The sequence below is a fragment of the Vulpes lagopus genome, chromosome 1, assembly GCF_018345385.1.
Source record: "Vulpes lagopus strain Blue_001 chromosome 1, ASM1834538v1, whole genome shotgun sequence".
Lineage (NCBI taxonomy): Eukaryota > Metazoa > Chordata > Mammalia > Carnivora > Canidae > Vulpes > Vulpes lagopus.
In genome coordinates this window covers 156887532-156905567 of record NC_054824.1, presented here as the reverse complement: position 1 = coordinate 156905567, position 18036 = coordinate 156887532, and the positions used below count along the sequence as shown (strand labels likewise).

General features: G+C 34.3%; 1 protein-coding gene across 4 annotated transcripts in view; it reads left to right on the top strand.

The window, feature by feature from the left end:
• Positions 1–18036, top strand: part of NME7 (NME/NM23 family member 7) — a 259381-nt gene that overhangs the window by 115337 nt on the left and 126008 nt on the right. For all 4 annotated transcript variants that reach the window (XM_041752560.1, XM_041752542.1, XM_041752568.1 and 1 more), the window contains one exon: positions 16258–16322. In XM_041752560.1, the coding sequence (XP_041608494.1) occupies positions 16258–16322 (65 nt within the window). The remainder of the gene's footprint in view (positions 1–16257; positions 16323–18036) is intronic.

Here is an 18036-nt window from a genome sequence, read left to right as displayed (position 1 = left end):
TACCCAGAGCAATCTATACACTAATGAAATCACTATCAAAATTCCATCGACATTTTTCAGAGTTGTAACAAATCATCTCAAGATTTGTACAGAACCAGGAAAGACCCTGAATACCCAGAGGAATGGTGAAAAAGAAAAACAAAGCTGGAGGCATCAGAATGCCTGATTTCAAGTTATACTACAAAATTGTGATCATCAAGACAGTATGGTACTGGCACAAAACAGACACATAGATCAATGGAACAGAATAGAGAACCCAGAAATGGGCCCTCAACTCTATGGAGAACTAATCTTCGAGAGAACAGGAAAGAATATCCAATGGAAAAAAGTCTCTTCAATAAATGGTGATGGGAAAATTAGACTGCTACATGCAGAAGAATGAAACTGGACCATTCTATTTTACCATACAGAAAAACTCAAAATGGATGAAAGATCTAAATGTGAGACAGGAATCCATCAAAATCCTAGAGGAGAACACAGGCGACCTTTTTGAACATGGCCATAGCAATTTCTTGCTAGACATGTCTATAAAGACAAAGGAAACAAAAGCAATAATGAATTGTTGGGATTTCATCAAGATAAAAAGCTTTTGCACAGCAAAGGAAACAGTCAAAAAAACTAAAAGCCAACCTACAGAATGGGAGAAAATATTTGCAAATGAATATCAAATAAAGGGCTAGATTCCAAGATCTATAAAAAACTTATCCAACTCAACGCTCAAAAACTAAACAATCCAGTCAGAAAATGGGCAGAAGACATGAACAGACATTTCTCTGAAAAAGACCTACTCATGACCAACCAGCACATGAAAAAGGACTCCACATCACTTGTCATCAGGGAAATACAAATCAAGACCACAATGAGATACCACTTCACCAGTGAGAATGGCTAAACTTAAGAAGACAGGAAACAGCAAATGGAGAGGATGTGGAGAAAGGAGAACCCTCTTGCACTGTTGGTGGGAATGCAAGCTGGTGCAGCCACTTTGGAAAACTGTGTGGAGGTTCCTCAAGAAGTTCAAAATAGAGCTACCCTATGACTGAGCAATTGAGCTACTATTTACCCCAAAGATATAGATGTAGTGAAATGACGGGACACTTGCACCCCAATATTCATAGCAACGATGTCCTCAATAGCCAAACTGTGGAAGGAGCCATGATGTCCTTTGACATCAGAAAGGATGAATACCTGCAATTTACATCGACAGGATGTAACTGGAGGGTATTATGCTGACTGAAAAACCCAATCAGTGAAAATACAGTTATCATATGGTTTCACTCATATGTGTAATATAATAAATAATGAAAAGGACCATAAGGGAAGGGGGGGAAACTGAGTGGGGGAAAAACTAGAGAGGAAGACAAACCATGAGAGACTCCTAACTCTGGGAAACAAAGGGTTACAGAAGGGGAGGGGGGGAATAGGGTAACTGGGTTACCTCAGAGACCAGAGGCTTTAAGGAGGGCACATGATTTGATGAGCGCTGAGTATTATACTATATGTTGGCGAACTGAATTTAAATTTAAAAAATGTTACATTCATTTCTGTCTCCTACTAGCTATTATTCTAGGGCATGTTTTTCCCTTGAGTATAGATGAAAATGAAGATGTAAAAATCTATACATTTTATAGATGTAAAAATCTATAAAATGAAGAAAATAGTATTTGGCTCATAGGACTGTTTTGAGAATTACATGAAATAATTTGAATAGCACATAAATACATAGAAGAAAGATTAACTGTCCTCTCCCAAATTTGTGTTATCCTTCCACAGTGGAGACTTGTTTCTGATAAGTGACTGTCCTGTCAGACTATATTGTCTAACTTTCCTTGTCAAGTCATGTCGCTTGGTTTGTTGACTATTGAGTTGCTTTTACATCTTTGTCCAAAATCATTTTTGAGTGGATCCACTTCTGGGTTTTCAGTTCTCTTTCATTGATCTATATGTCTGTTGCTTTGCCAGTCCTACATAGTCTTGATTACTATAGCTATACAGTAGTTATAAAATTGAATGGATTGATTTCTTTGACCTTTTTCTTGGAATTGTTTTAGTGATTTTAATTCCTTTACTTTTTCATAAAATTTTATAATCCTATCTGTATCTAAAAAAATACCTTAGTGGAATTTTTATAGGAATTGCACTAAATCAATCAATTTGAGGAGAATTGACATCATTACTATGTTAAGTCTTCTAAATCATGGGTACTATATGACTTCATTTATTTAGGTCTTAATCCAGCATCTTGTAGTTTTCATAACAAGTCCTATGCATATTTTGTTAGATTTATGTGTATTTTTTCTTGAGTGATTATAAATGATACTGTAGTTTCAATTTCGATGTCCACATATTTGTTGCTAGTATGTAGATACACAGTTGATTTTTGTGTGTTTATCTTGTATCCTGCAATCTTGGTGAAATCAATATTAGTTTTTTTTTTTAAAGATTATTTATTTATTCATGAGAGCGAGAGAGAGGCAGGCAGAGACACAGGCAGAGGGAGAAGCAGGCTCCATTCAGAGAGCCTGATGTGGGACTCAATCCCAGGTCTCCAGGATCACACCCTGAGCTGAAGGCAGTGCTAAACTGCTGAGCCACCTGGGCTGCCCCTCAATATTAGTTTTAGAGTATTTTTTGTAGTATTTTGGATTATACTCATAGATAATGTTATATATAAATAGGGACAGTTATGTCTCTTGCTACTGGCTTGAACAATTCTGACACTAAATTGAGTAAGAACAATGGGAATAGGCATTCTTGTCCTTTATCATTAGGCATAATGTTAGCTTTAGTGTTTTTATAGATGCTCTTTATGAAATTCAGCAAGTTCTATTCCTATTTTTCCCTTCTATTCCTATTTTTTTCTGAGATTTGGATCATGAATGGGTGTTGAGTTTTTTTAAAAAAAGCTTTTTCTGCATCAGTTGGTATGGTCGTGTGATTTTTCTTCTTTAAGGCTGATAATATAGCAGATTACATTGATTAATTTTTTTGAACAATGAACCAGGTTTGCATTCCTGAAATAATGATGTATATGGTCCTTTATGTATATTCTGAATTCGATTTTGTTAAGGATTTTTTGCAACTATATTCATGAGGGTTTTGGTATTAGTAACATTTTTTTATACTCTGCTCTTGGTATTAGGGTAATACTATTTTCATAAAATGAGTAGGAATTATCCTATTTATATAGGTTTATATTGTACTTTTTTAACCTACTATTGTAGTTTGAATTTTTTTCTGTGCAATTAAATAATCTTTGAAAATATAATTTTAAAGTCTGAATGATAGTTGTAAGAATGTATTCCTCTTTACCTTTTCCTTGCTTTATTATTTAGAAATTTAAAAATATTATTTTAATACTTCTCTGATTAGTTTTCTCCTGTGTAAATCTTTGTGGATCTCTTATTTATCCTTAGAATAATTTCAAGAGATGCAATTCTTATATCAAATGGTAAAATTTTGAAGTTTTTTATAAACCCCAATTTTTTTTCTAGGAAGAGGATATCAAGTAGTTCCATATTGGTGTATATATGAGAGTACCTGCTTCATTATATTCCAACTTTTAAATGTAATTATTATTTGATTTGGTATGATTTCTTCTGATTTTTTTTCTTGGACATTTATTCTTGTGTCAGTCAACACTATTCCAGTTATTCTTTAGGAGAGTACGTGTAAATTCCCAAGATTTTGAATTTTTTGGTTGTTAACTTTTCTGGGAATTTTCTCATTTTATTATATGTTAGTGAAATAAAATGGCCCATATAATTTTTATTTATTATAGTTATATTGATGGAATGTTCAGAATATGCTTAATTTTTATAAAAATCTGTTTGTATTTGTAATAATTTTTATTGAGTCTACAAAAGTTTGAGGATGATATGTTTCTAATTACCTCTCCCTTACTCCTAATATTATTTTTCTTTATAAATGACATGTCATATATTCTGTGCATATAGATTTGTGATATTCTTGTTTTACTTTTTAAAATATACTAAGATATTTTTCCCCTGACTTCTGTTTTGTTCATTGTTAATATTGCTACCCCTTTGGCAATTTTGATTTTGTTCACTGTATCATCGTTCTTTAAAATTTCACCTTTAATTCATTTGACTTTCTGTGTCATATCAATGGAACATAGTTGGACTTTAGCATTTCACTCAAACTGAGACTTACTTATTAGTCCTTTTTTTAAATTCTTTTTTTTTAAGATTTTATTTATTCATTCATGAGAGACACAGAGACAGAGACATAGGCAGAGAGAGAAGCAGGCTCCCTGCAGGGAGCCTATGTGGGATTTGATTCTGGGTCTCTGGTATCACGCCCTGGGCTGAAGGCAGATGCTCAACTGCTGAGCCATCCAGGTGTCCCTGAGACTGTCTTTAAATGGGAATTGATAAGTTGGTTTATCTTACATTTGCCATCTTGTTTTATGATTTTGATTTATTTGTAATACTATATCTGTTAAATCAGTTTTTATCTTGCTGCTGTTCCCCTTGTTTGGATTTTTATTTATTTATTTTAAAAAACATTTTATTTATTTATTCACGAGAGTCAGAGAGTAGAAGACACAGCCAGAGGGAGAAGGAGGCTCCATGCAAAGACCCCAATGTAGGACTAGAGCCCACGTGGGACTCGATCCCAGGTCTCCAGGATCACTCCCAGGGCTGAAGGCAGCACTAAACCGCTGAGCCACCTGGGATTTTTAATATGGATTAAAAATAGGATTTTTGGTAGGCAAACTTTCTGTTTCAAATTCTGCTTAAAGTTTTAAATATTCTTTATGAGCCTATAGAAATTGTTTTACTGAAGCATGTACCCATATGCTGATACAGGACTCTAGCTCTCTACAAAGTTCACTGCAAATATTTTTAGGAGTTCCCAGTGGAAGACAGAGATAGGCCTTGCTTTGTCAGCTGCTATGTGTGGCCTCCTTCTTCTTTCTTTTCTTGCTCTGATCTACTCCTAGTATGAATCACTGTGTTTGCCAGGTACTGCTAGTTTCAACAGTAGTGGCTTTTCTTCTCTTGAGGATTAGTGGGTCTTCCGGTCTCTGTTGCACCTGCAGCTGGTGTTGCTGTAACTCTGGTTCCCTATATCTCATCCATCAGTGCAGACATACCATTAAGCGTAGTGACCTGGACACTAGCATCAGCCTCCTGGAGATGTCTTGGCAGCACCAATGTTCTCTTGTGAAGTGGGAGGTATAAAATGCTTGCATTTTAACAGAATTGGTAAAATTAGATTCATGCTGATTCTATAAGCCAAGCAATGTATTCAGCTGAATTTACATTAATTCACTTGTGACTATTATTATGTATGACTGCTTGCATTACCTAATGGTACTATTGTGTGCCACTGGCTATTCTAAGACATGTTTAAACCTCGAAACAATCCTATGAGGGAGGAACTACATTTTATACAAGTGAGGAAAGAAACTGAGACCATATAAAGGTTAAATTGAGATAGGTCGAGGAGAGAGCTTTTCAAACTGGATTAGTTGCCAAGACATAAACATTTATGGCCTGGAGAGTAAATTGATACTTAGCCTCTGGCCAAATATCTCATGTGTAATTGTTGATAATCTTTCTCTTCTGTGCCATACTGTGGGAGGTTTTATCCCTCCTTGGCAACTGTAAGGAGAAAGAGAATAACTCATTTTTAACTCTGGGCTGTTTTGAGCAGTATTATCCTAATTCAACTCTTAAGGGCTGCCTTTCTAAGTGCTCTTCCTTATAGAGATTATAATAGGTTAACAGAACTAAATCAAGACAAATCTGCTAACATTGATTAGTTAACCCTGATCAGATACCAAGTCAGACAGAGAAACAATAGAGTCCCCAGAATAAATACAACCTATGTTTTTATTTAAACCTGAATAAAAATTCCATCTTTGTTTATACTTTAGATTCAAGATGGATTTTCATAGTAATTCTTGGGAGAAACTTGTCACAATTCCCAAGACTGTCATAATATTACTGCTTCCATACCCAAATAGGTCTTGGTCATTGTGTTAGCACCTTATTATATCTGTACCTCATCATACCTGCTTTGATAACCTGGGGTACATTATCTGGCACCTGTACATCCATCCTGAATCATATAAGCCTGATTCTAGTTTGTTTTCTTCCAGGTGGTACACACTATGTCATATGATTTAATGGAAAAATTTAGTGTGAAAATTTTAGCTGTGCTTTTTCGCTTATTGATGCCAATTGGTGTTAAAAGTGTCTTTTTATTTTTTAATTTTTAATTTTTATTTTATTGTATTTTATTTTTAATTTAAAAAAGTACCTGTTCTGTTTGATTGCCTTGCATTTTTATTTCCCTACTCGGTACAAGCCAGTTTTTATTTATTTATTTATTTATTTATTTATTTATTTATTTATTTATTTATTTCAGTTAATTGTCATTTATTCCTACTGTGTTTACTTAAGTAGGTACAAACCAATTTTAATTTAAATGATTAAGTCTACTATTTTTTAAAATACTATTTTATCAGTTTCTTCTCTTATACTCTGACCATGATCATTTTTTTTTTAATTTTTATTTATTTATGATAGTCACAGAGAGAGAGAGAGAGAGGCAGAGACACAGGCAGAGGGAGAAACAGGCTCCATGCACCGGGAGCCTGACGTGGGATTCGATCCTGGGTCTCCAGGATCGCGCCCTGGGTCAAAGGCAGGCGCCAAACCGTTGCGCCACCCAGGGATCCCTGACCATGATCATTTTATGAACTTTTTGGACAGAGGGATTAGGGTCATTTTCTAATCCCACTTATTGATCATTTGGCCATGCCTAGGATTTTTGTCAGGATATTTGTTGCAACCTATAAATCCTCCTTTATCACACATTGGAATATCACACCTTTTTTTTTTTTTTTTTTAACTGTCTCTTTTTTTTCCACCTCCTATTACAACCTTTCTTTCTCAGGCTGCAATATGTCCTCTCTTATGTAAGTAAGGTGGTCTGATAAGGACACTTAGGTTATCACAGCTGGTAGAAACCCAGCTCGAATCCCCTAATTCTCTCTCATTTAACTGGTCTGCTGGAAGAAGGGCAGAGACCACACTGAGCTTAGGGAGAACTCTAAACAGAGACTTGGTCAGCATCTCTCTTTCTGTATTTTATATTTGTTTCTCTTTACTGTCAGCTTCAAATTCTTAGATAAACTTTGCCTAGTACCTTGGGAGAGAGGGACCCTTGCCAGCAGTGCAGGGCTTGCTTATTTATGAACATAGTGAAGAGTGCTTTTTTCCCCTGTTCTAGCTTAAAAAAAAAAAAAAAAGTCCCAAGGAAGAACTCTGATTGGCTTTTGCTAATGATAGGCCCATCCCTAGGTGAAATACTCTGGCCTTAGCAGAGTGCTAATAGGTCTGCTGCCTCTTCTTGACTACTTACTGAGACCATGGTCATAGACTAGTATAGGAAGATGGCAGGCAGCTCCCTTTTCAATCAAATGACTGGTGCTATTAGTTTTTCTCTAAAAGAGGTCGGGGGGCTCCTAATTCCAGGAGAAGAATTTTTAGAAAGACAAAGCAAGAGATGTCTAATATTGATGATTGGATACAGTATGGCCATTTATATAGAGGCTTTTGAACAGTCCAAGTGGAAGGTATAGCAATATGAACGAAGGCATTAGGAGTAGAGATGGAGAGGTGATTTGACATTCAAAAAATTTACCAGCATTCATGGAGTTATAAGCAAACCATTAAAAAACAAGTTAGCTATGCAAACACCAGCCAAATAAAAAAAGCAGTCTGCTTTGTTTGACCCTTTGAACTTGTTTGCTTCATATCATGCAATTTTACTTTTTTTTTGCTACTTCATTTACATAGTTATTGTTATTTGTTCAGCCATCTGAACATTTTCTATCTAGAACAAAGTAAAGGACATATGGTTATTGACAGTTTGTTGTTTCAAGCTGTTAAACACAGAACAAGTTTCTTAAATGCCTCTCTTTCCTGCCTCCACACATAACCAACTGAATATAAAAAAAGCAATATCTTTGACTCATGTCTGACTGTTCTTGGCAGAATGGCAATGTTACTTGAACCATACTTTTTATTGGTTTATCTGTAAATAGAATTATTCTGTTCAAGTGGTAATTTTCATGGGACATGGTTTAATGTAATTATAGACTTATAATAGATATAGATTGTCAATTTCTCTTCATATTGGTTAATAGATGGGGCTTAATACTGCTGTATTTAGATCAAGATTCTTATGTAATCATGTAAAGCATTTTCTTTATTATAACAAATAAGACCTTTTGAGGTACCCATGAGAACAGATCTATTTTCACAAAAATAATCAGTTTACTTGGCTTTTAAAATGTGGTGACGTTTGCAATAATGGTGTAAAACCAATGGTAGTTAAAGCTACTAGTGCTTAACAAAATGAAGATGGTGGTAGCAAACTGTACTATGTACTAGTAGTCACTGCATTTTTAACTATCATGTGCTTGAAGGAAGAAAACCACTTTCACTTAACAATATCATTGATGAAACAGTGAAAAATTATTACTTTTATTCTTCACCTGCAAGTATATGTCTTTTTAATATTCTGTGTGAAGAAATGGGAAGTATATATAAAATACTTTTGCTCCATACTGAAATATAATGCAATCCTTAGGAAAAGCACTTGTATAGTTTGAATTGTGAGCTCAACTAGATGGTTTTTCATGGAATATCATTTTTACTTGGAAGAATAACAGACAAACTATAGTTATTCAGACTTGGGTATTTGGTATGAATTTTTCTTAAAATTAAGTAGGTCTGTTATTTGAAATGACAACTGACAAAAGTTGTTGCCAAAGATAAAAATCCCAAAGAAGATAAAATGACAAATTAAAATCATAGTTAGGATCTTGCAAATTGTATTTGCCACCTTAAGCCTGACAGTTTCCTAATAACTTACAGATTATTCTGATGAAATTGGTGATGTTAACAAATGTGATTTTTTTTTCCTGATGTACTGTAATGAAATGAGTCAGCATTTGGAAGATCTGCATAACTCATGAACTAATAGTTTCCAGATGATCAATGTATGATATTACAAAATCATGCATGGGTAAAAGATTCTTTGAAAGTATACAATAGACCAGTGGATTTTAATGTAACAGGGTAAAAAAAAAGTTCATTGGTACAACTTTGAAATTATATGTTGCAGTGGCTTTTAAGAAAATATCATTTGTCAACTAAAGAAGAATGTATACATTTATATTAAAAACTATTAAAACACTTCACTGTTTTATAACTAAATATACTTTAACCAAAACAACATATAGCAGCAGATTGAAAACTGAAACAGATGTAAGAATGCAGCTGCTTTCTATTAAGCTAGACATTAAGGATATTTTTGAAAATATCAAACAGTGCCACTCATTAATTTTTTTGGAAAACAGTCATTTTTCTCACAAAATGTTATTTATATCACCATGTAAAGGATTTTTGTTATATTTAATAAATATTTAAGAATTTTCTTAATTTTGTCCTTAAATTTGTTAATTTATAACATAATAAATATTAATAGATATAGCCTATATAAATACAAGCTTTTTAGAGTCTTTAATAATTTCCAAAAGCTAAAGGGTCCATGAGACCAAAAATTGTGAGAACTTCTGGCCTATTGGATAAAGCCCAAACCTCTAAATATGTCTATAAGTCCTTCTGTCACATGGCTTCCACCACTCCGCTGCCTTCTCTCCTGTCTGATTTCCCCTCACCAGAACTGTGCCTGCTTTACATCTCCATACCTTTGCTCAGTTCTCTTTACATGGACATCCATCTTCCTCCAGCTCTCTGTCTAAAGTACTGTTTTCCAAATGCCTCTTAGGACATTTATGTTCTTAGGACTTTATAAATTCTCCTTTATCTGACATTAATGTAACCACTTCAGCTTTCTTATGCCTATTGTTTGCATGGTCTGTCTTTCCATCATTTATTTTCAGCTTACCTATGTCTGTGCATTTAAAGTTGGTTTTATGTTGAGAACATAGAATTGGATCTTATTTTGTTAATTAATCTAAAATCTCTGCTTTATGTGGGAATTTTTAGTTCACTAACATTTACTGTAATTATTGGTATGATTGGTTTTAGGTTTCCTATTTTATTATTTTTTTCAATTCTACCCCCTCTTTTTGATCTTTATCCATTCTTCCTTTGGATTGATATTTCTAAGAATTCTATATTTATTTATTCATTGACCTTTTAGGTATATATCTATCTATCTTTTTCTTTCTTTCTTTCTTTCTTTCTTTCTTTCTTTCTTTCTTTCTTTCTTTCTTTCTTTCTTCTTTCTTTCATTATGGAAGGACTTTGGTTCTCAAATTTCAGTGTATAACAATCACAGAGGGTCTATTAAAACGATTATTTCTGCTTTTTACCCATTGAGATTCTAATTCATTGGGTCTAGTGTTGGTCCTGAGAATTTGTATTTCTAACAAGTTCCTGCGTAATGTTGATGCTGCTTATTTGAGGACTATTTTTAGAAAGTCACTCTTGTAAGGATTAAAGTATACATCCTTAATTTTCAGTCTATTTAAAATGTATTGGTATTGTACTGCTTCACATAAAATGTGGAAATTTTTCAGTTGCAAAAGTCCATTTTCTCCCTCTGTCTGTCTTTTTGTTATATTTCTGGTATATATTGCATTCACATACTTTTTAAGCCCCACAGTACAATGTTAAAATGTTTGCATATGTATTTTAGAGAAATTAAGAGGAAAAATAGTCTCTTGTATTTACTCACATATTTGCCTCTAATTATGTTCATCATTTGTCCTGAAGATTCTATTTTTTTTAAAAGATTTATTTATTTATTTATGATAGACATAGAGGGAGAGAGAGAGAGAGAGAGAGAGAGAGAGAGAGGCAGAGACAGGAGGAGGGAGAAGCAGGCTCCATGCCAGGAACCTGACGTGGGACTCGATCCCTGCACTCCAGAATCACGCCCTGGGCCAAAGGCAGGCGCTTAACCGCTGAGCCACCCAGGGATCCCTGAAGATTCTATTTTTTTAAACATTTTATTTATTTGACAGAGAGAGAACAAGAGCATGAGCAGGGGGAGTGGCACGTAGAGGGGGAGGGAGAAGCAGGCTTTCCGCTGAGCAGGGAGACCAATGTGAGGCTTAATACCAGGACCCTGGGATCATGACCTGAGCCAAAGGCAGATGCTTAACTGACTGAGCACCCCCAGGTGTTCCTGAAGATCCTATTTTTAATCTTGTTTCATTTGCCTTCAACTAAAATAACTTCCATTAATGTTTCTTGAAGTAGGAGTTTGGTGAAAACAAATTTTTCTCTGTCTTTATTTTATCATGATTGAAGTACTGGGCATAGAATTTCAAGTTGACAGTTTGTTTTCCTTTTAGCACATTAAAAATGTTCAGCTGTCCTCTGGCCTCCCTTTTTCTTATGAGAAGTAAGCAGTCATTAAAATTCTTATTCCCTCTATACAATGAATCATTTTCTCTGGCTCTCTCAAGAGTTTATTTTTAATTATCAGCAGCTGGACAATGATATGCCTGGTTGTTTTCTTTATTTAAAAAAATCTGCCTGAGATTGGTAAAAAGTATAAATTTAAATTCAGTAGGTCAACAAATTTAGAAAAATTCAGGCTTTTTATCTTTAAATATTTTCTGTTTTATTTTAGGCTCCAATTACATATATCTTAGGCTTTTTTGTATAAAAAAGCTTTTTGTTTCATCCTGCTACTCTGTTTATTGTTTTCCAAAAATTGTCCTTTCTCAAATGGGATAATTTCTGTTGATCTCTCTCCAAATTGACTCAGTCTACATTAAAATTTATTCTGCTCTTAAGTCTCTACCTGTGAGTTTTGTAGTTCAGATGTATTTTTCATTTTTAGTTTTTGATTCTTTTGCAGTTCTTAATCCCTGTTGAGATTTCCTATCTTTTCATGTATTTTGAGTGCATTTTCCTTTATTCATTAAGCAGTTACAATGATTACTTTAAAATCTTTGTTTTCTTATTATAACATCTGGGATGCCAGATTAGTCTTCATTGATTCTCTTTAGTCTTGGCAATAGGTCATGTTTTTCTGTGTCCTCCTATATCAAAGAATTTTGTATTGTATCCTGAATATTGTGAATGATATATTATAAAATTCTAGATGTTGCCATTTTCTTCAAAGATGTATTGATATTTTAAATGCAACCAGTATACTTGCTGAATGGATCAGGTAATTTCTGTTTCCACTTTGGTAGGTGGTAACTCCAAGTTCCATTCAGTTCTTTAATTTTAGCTGGGCTTCTTGGAGTCTACTCCATGCATGAATGCTTCAGGTTTCCAAAGATGTGAGCAATGTTTATACATAGAAGACAGGCGTTCCTCTCTGGCTTTTTTTCCCCTGAGACTATTTGTTTACTCACTTTCCAGTGACAATGGTTGCCCAAGCCTTGTCTTCTAGTTCTTTAAGTTTGCTAATTCTGTAGGCTTTCAGTTAGAGTTTTAGTGTTGACTGTGGCTTTCCCTCAAGCTGACCACTGCAGAAACAGGGAACCCACTCAGTGCCTCCAGGTGGTTGTGTTTTTATGTTTTCTTCTGGAGTTTAGTTATTATTTGAGGGAAGATTATTCCAATAGGAGCTACTCAGCCATAGCAGAAATACAACTCTCCTTTTTTCCCCTTTTTATATTTAAAAAGTCTACCTTGATCATGAGAAGAAAATAGCACCAATGTGTTTTTCTAATTAATTGGGTTTTTCTTTTACATTTAACTTAAATTCATTTTGGATTACTGTTTGTATATGGCCTGAAGTATGAACTTTTTTTTTCACAAATCATTAAGCCAACATTTTTAAATAATCCTTTTCTCTCTAACTTTAATTACCCTTATGAAATTTACCAGTATTTTCAAATGTGCTCTAAAGAGCCTTAGAGTTCCTTGGGTTTGCATCAAGCAGAGCTCTGATTGCATGTCTCTTTGGTTGTTTCTTAATTCAGTAAACAATATTTGTTAAACACCTACTACATGCCAGAACTATGCTAGGTACTGGAGATAGAATGAGAACTAAAATGATCATGGTCCTTGCCTTAGGGAGTTATATTGTCCAGTGACTTTTACATATCTGGCTTCACATATGCATTTCTTTTTCTTATTAAACTTGTAGAAAGAGAGTGAGATTTGAAGATATACTACTTTATGATTTCAGGCTAGTTATCTATAATCCAAAATTTAATGTTTTCATCTTTATAGTGGAATTATAGCTTCTGCTTAAGAATATTGCTTTAAAGATTAAATGGTATAAATTCATATTAAAAAGAGTTCAGTCCTCAGTAATTGTTAATTTACTTTTTTCTTTCCTAACTAATACTTTTCCTGTTGACTAAAGACTTGGAATTTTGATTAACATTCTCATATCCATTATCATATGAATCTTTGGTACAGATTTTTAGTGGGTTATCTAACTTCTTTTTCCTAACACTCTGTTGCTACAACTTTCTCAATTGTCTTTAATGTCAACATACCATCCTGCTTATGCTGAAGGCTTTATCTGCACTCCTAGGGTCCTTAATCTCCTTTAATTCTTGACTATCCCTCTGTTCTAAGAATTTTCCTGTTAGATTTGTTGATAACTATTGTAATATTTTTCTTCTTTATTTTCCTTCATATCTCTCTTTACATATCATTCTTTAGTCATTTTCATTTTTAAATTTCCAAACCTTAGATATTTTCTCAAAACTCATTCCTTCCAGGTTTTGTTTTATTTTGGGTTGTTTTGTTTTGTTTTTGTTTGGCTTGGTTTGGTTTTTGTTTTGTTTTGCTTTTCCTTTCCTTTTTGTCAAACAAGCAGTCCTCTGTTCTTATTTCAGCCCTAACCTATCTACATGCCTCATTATAGCCTTCTACCTGTCTAGCTATTGGAATGCAATTGCTTATCACCTATTTCGTGTTAGGGAGTTTATTCACTCATTCATCATTTTTTAGAAGAGAGAAGTACTTCAGTTTTTGAGAAAATTTTTTCTCAGTTTTTGAGAAAATTTTTTCTCCAAGTATTTTTTGAGAAGTATTTTTTGAGAAATACATCATTTTTTTGAGAACAGTAATACTCTCTTCTCAAATACTGGTTCATATTCTGTTCTAAAGTTCTGTTTCATGTTCAAAATAATTCAGTGTCTTTTTCCTTAATTGTTGGTTCATAATCTCCTTGGAAGCTTTCTGAGTGTAATCTGAAACTGGCCCCTGAACTCAAAGGGCAGGGAGAGATGGAAGAAACAGGAAGGCCATTCCAGGTTGGTAGGTAACAGTTTTAACAAGCAAGATAACTTGCATACAAGGCTTGTCTTGGGCAGCAAGGCAAGTGGATCCCCACACCCACCTGCCAAATATTAAAAGTTTCCATAGAGGTCTTAACTGGGTTCAGTCACACATACTGTGCAGTACCACTCATCAGTATCTCAAGACCACATCCTTGGAGCAGCATCTGAGAACAAGAAAGGCAAACAGAACCCACATTCCAAGGACAGGGAAGGGGGGGGGCCCTCAAATGTCTGGGTCTGGCTCACCAGTCCACTGGCAGTCATGCATGCCATCTTGGTGACCTTCCCCAAGACATTAATCCATTTGCTTTTATTGCTTGTTTTCTTCTTACAGATGCTCTCTTTCAGTCACTTGAACTAAAAACCTGTGTCCCTTCACCTTCACACTCTGTGTTCAGTTTAATCTTGTTGGTTCTTGTTTGAAACGTCTAATGTTCATTACTTCTTTCTCTCACGCTGTCATCCAAGTCCAATGAGTCTACTACAAGATTTCAAAAGCCTTTGTGATTCTTTTATTCTTTTTGTTCAGACCAGCTTGCCTGTCATTATTATACCAATAATCTTCCTAAAACACTATTTTGTCATGTGTTCTCCTGCTCAGTGTTTTCAGAGGCTCTCCATTTCTTTTGGCAGGGTTTCCTTTGGAGGAAAAATATTCTGATGGACCCCTAGTGTTGACGGGAATTATTGCAATTATAATGCAACTTAAATGTGTCCAAATATAAAACTCAATATAAACCTTTGCACATTTAACCATATAACTAAAGCAATTTACAAATTCATTACAGACAAAACCATAAAGTGAATAAAATTTAAGTTAACATGGATAGGATAAAGGATGCTTGACAAAACTCAATCACCAAGTACTGTATCGATATGGTGCAGATTGCTCTGAGATGGCATGGGCCTGTTCTACTCTTTAGACTTTCTGAGGAGCCTTTGTTTCTACAGCATGCTCTGGTATCATTTGGCCTTCACTTGGTACAAATATAGCATTTGAGAAATAGGTCTATCATTGTCTTTTTTCTTTCCCATCCCTCAACCTGCTACAATTATAACAGCACTACCTGTCTGCAGTAAAATAATAAAAGTGCACTTTCAGGCACTGGTACTCCTTGGTGATTTTGGGTTATAAGATAAGCATCCAGATCATTCAGACTATACGGGGAGTAGGGGGTGTGTGTATGTGTGTGCATGTATGCACTTATGTGTGTGTGTGCGAGAGAGAGTGAGAAAGAATTGACTTGAAAAAAAGAAGTCTTTTATACTAAACTAATGGAATCTCAAGATCAGTCCCAGATTCCCAGTATCTACAGACCCTATTATAAAAAGCACTGATCTGTGAGATAAAGACTAAATTCCTCATGTTGATATCTAAGGCCTTCATCAGTTTGGATTAAGTGTCTTTTCCTTTTCAGCTGTTTTTTTTTCTTTTCTGACTTCTTACTGTCATGTGAACATGCTCACCTTTTCTCAGTCCTGTGCCTTCTGTCCTTTTATACCTGTGTCCCCATATAATACCATGTACCTATAGGCTTTAAGTACCAATTCATGTTCTCATTCCCCCCTAAAGTTTCTGCCTTAAGTTATAATTTGATTTTTCTCCTTTGATGTCATCCTAGGAACTCCCATATCCAGTACCTTGGCATTTTATTTTTATTGTAATGTTAGCTTCAATTATTTGATTTGCATGTTTTCTACATTACTAGCCTTCAGAGGCTTTAAAGGCAAAATAGTATCTTAAAGGCTTTTTACAAAATCTTCAGGATCATTGTTGATATTCCTAAAGCACTTACTAAATGAACTAAATGATTACTTGTGATGCTCGATATTAGAGATTTGGTTTCCCTTAGAAAACTACGTGATTCCTTCATATAGTTATAAGCAAAGTACTTTGGTGTAAAAAAAATTGCATTTCTAAGAAACTAAAATGCCTTGGAAATTTTGTATTTTTGCCCCTATTTATTCTGTATTTTCAGGACTGCTAGGAAAGATCCTCATGGCTATCCGGGATGCAGGTTTTGAAATCTCAGCTATGCAGATGGTAAGTAGTTTGCAATAACTCATAATCTATTGAGAGATTTCTTTTTAAAATGTTTTACATTGAAGGACACTTGTGAACTTCACCATTAAAAATGAAAATTAAAAATAAAAAGATATAGTTACTGAACTTGATAACCTTATAATCAAAAAATTGTTTTGAAATTATTTTATCCATGTAATTTTTCACTGAGAGAACTGAAGTTCAAATAATATACCTAATTTAACTTTATAAAATAGATTTATACAGTTCCTGGGACTTTAATTGTAAAATAAGTATAGACAAACAACGTATTTACAAACAAAAAATAGAATTCAGTTACGTAGTCAATCATGAGCTTTCTATCGTTTGGTGACTAAGAAGAGAATGGCAAAGGAGAATCACTTGAGATTTTTCCACTAACCAGGACCTTTCGCTGGTTTCTGGACTCTCCCTCAGAACCTTCTAATTAGAGTTAGCACCTTTCAGCCCTCTGTTGGCAGTCACATCACTTGCCCTGCAAAGCCCACAACCGTTCAAAATTGCCCAGTAGATACACTTATAGGAAACCCATCACTGAGAAAACACAGAGCTGATACCTTTGTGCTGTACTTACCAGTGCACTTGACAAAAAATTGGGTACAAATTATTACAGGAATCAGATAACAATTTAGGCTTTACAATGTGTGAAGACCAGAAAGTTTATGCTATTTTGATAGTGAAATACTACTGACTTTGGAGATGAGATTTTTCTTACCAGTATAATTTATGTATTCTTTTCCTGAAAAGGAACTGCTTTTGATTTCTGCTAAGTTTTAGGATCATCCAAAATCAGAGATTAGGGCAATAACTGGGATTCTGACAATTTTATGTCCCTACTTGGTAGGAATGCCCAGAAACCAAAAAAATGGTCAGAAATATCAACTAGTTTGCAGAGTCATCAGACAAAATTTGGAGACTAATGAGAAACTTGACATTTGAAGAATCTTACTTAGGGTTATAAAGAAATTGTTAGCCAAAACACTCTGAAAGTATTGGTTTGGTGATATATTCATAGGATTGTAGGACCTGAGACTGCTTTAAAAATGTGTGTTTTGTAGAAATTTTAGATTTAAACATTCATTGAACTCTTGGCCTGCCACCTAGCTAGCATAGTTGGCTAGAGTAGGTGCTCAGTGAAAACAATAATAATTAGGAAAAGGATTGATTGAACCTATGGGGGAGATATGATAGTTTAGTGGCAATCATAGTCATTGAGTTTTGGAGTCAGGAAGCTCTATTTCTAAATCGTTGTCAGCTTCCCTCTACACTCATGGGTCTGCTGGTCAGTGAGGACATTATTTGCCTCAATGGATTATTTTAAGAATTAAATGAAATAGTCTTACACAATGCCTTGTAGAATTTCCAGGGTAAATTATAAATACTTAATAAGTTGTATGTTCTATTATTTTGTTATATTAAAAATACAACAAGTTGTGTAACTGTAGGATAAAACACAGATATCAAACAAAACTGACTGCCTGGAATAGTTATGTTGCCATGAAATCAATCCTCCCAGTTTGAATTATTGCCCAGGTAGGCAGAAATTTCTCATTGATCTTCAGTTCTGGCAACAGTAAAGGAACAAAGTAGGGGAGAAAATACAATTGTCAATTCTGAGGCAATTTTTTAAAAATTTAAGGTTTTAGTTCTTGAGACCAAGAACTTAATGCAATTTTATTTTTAATTAAATTTGAAT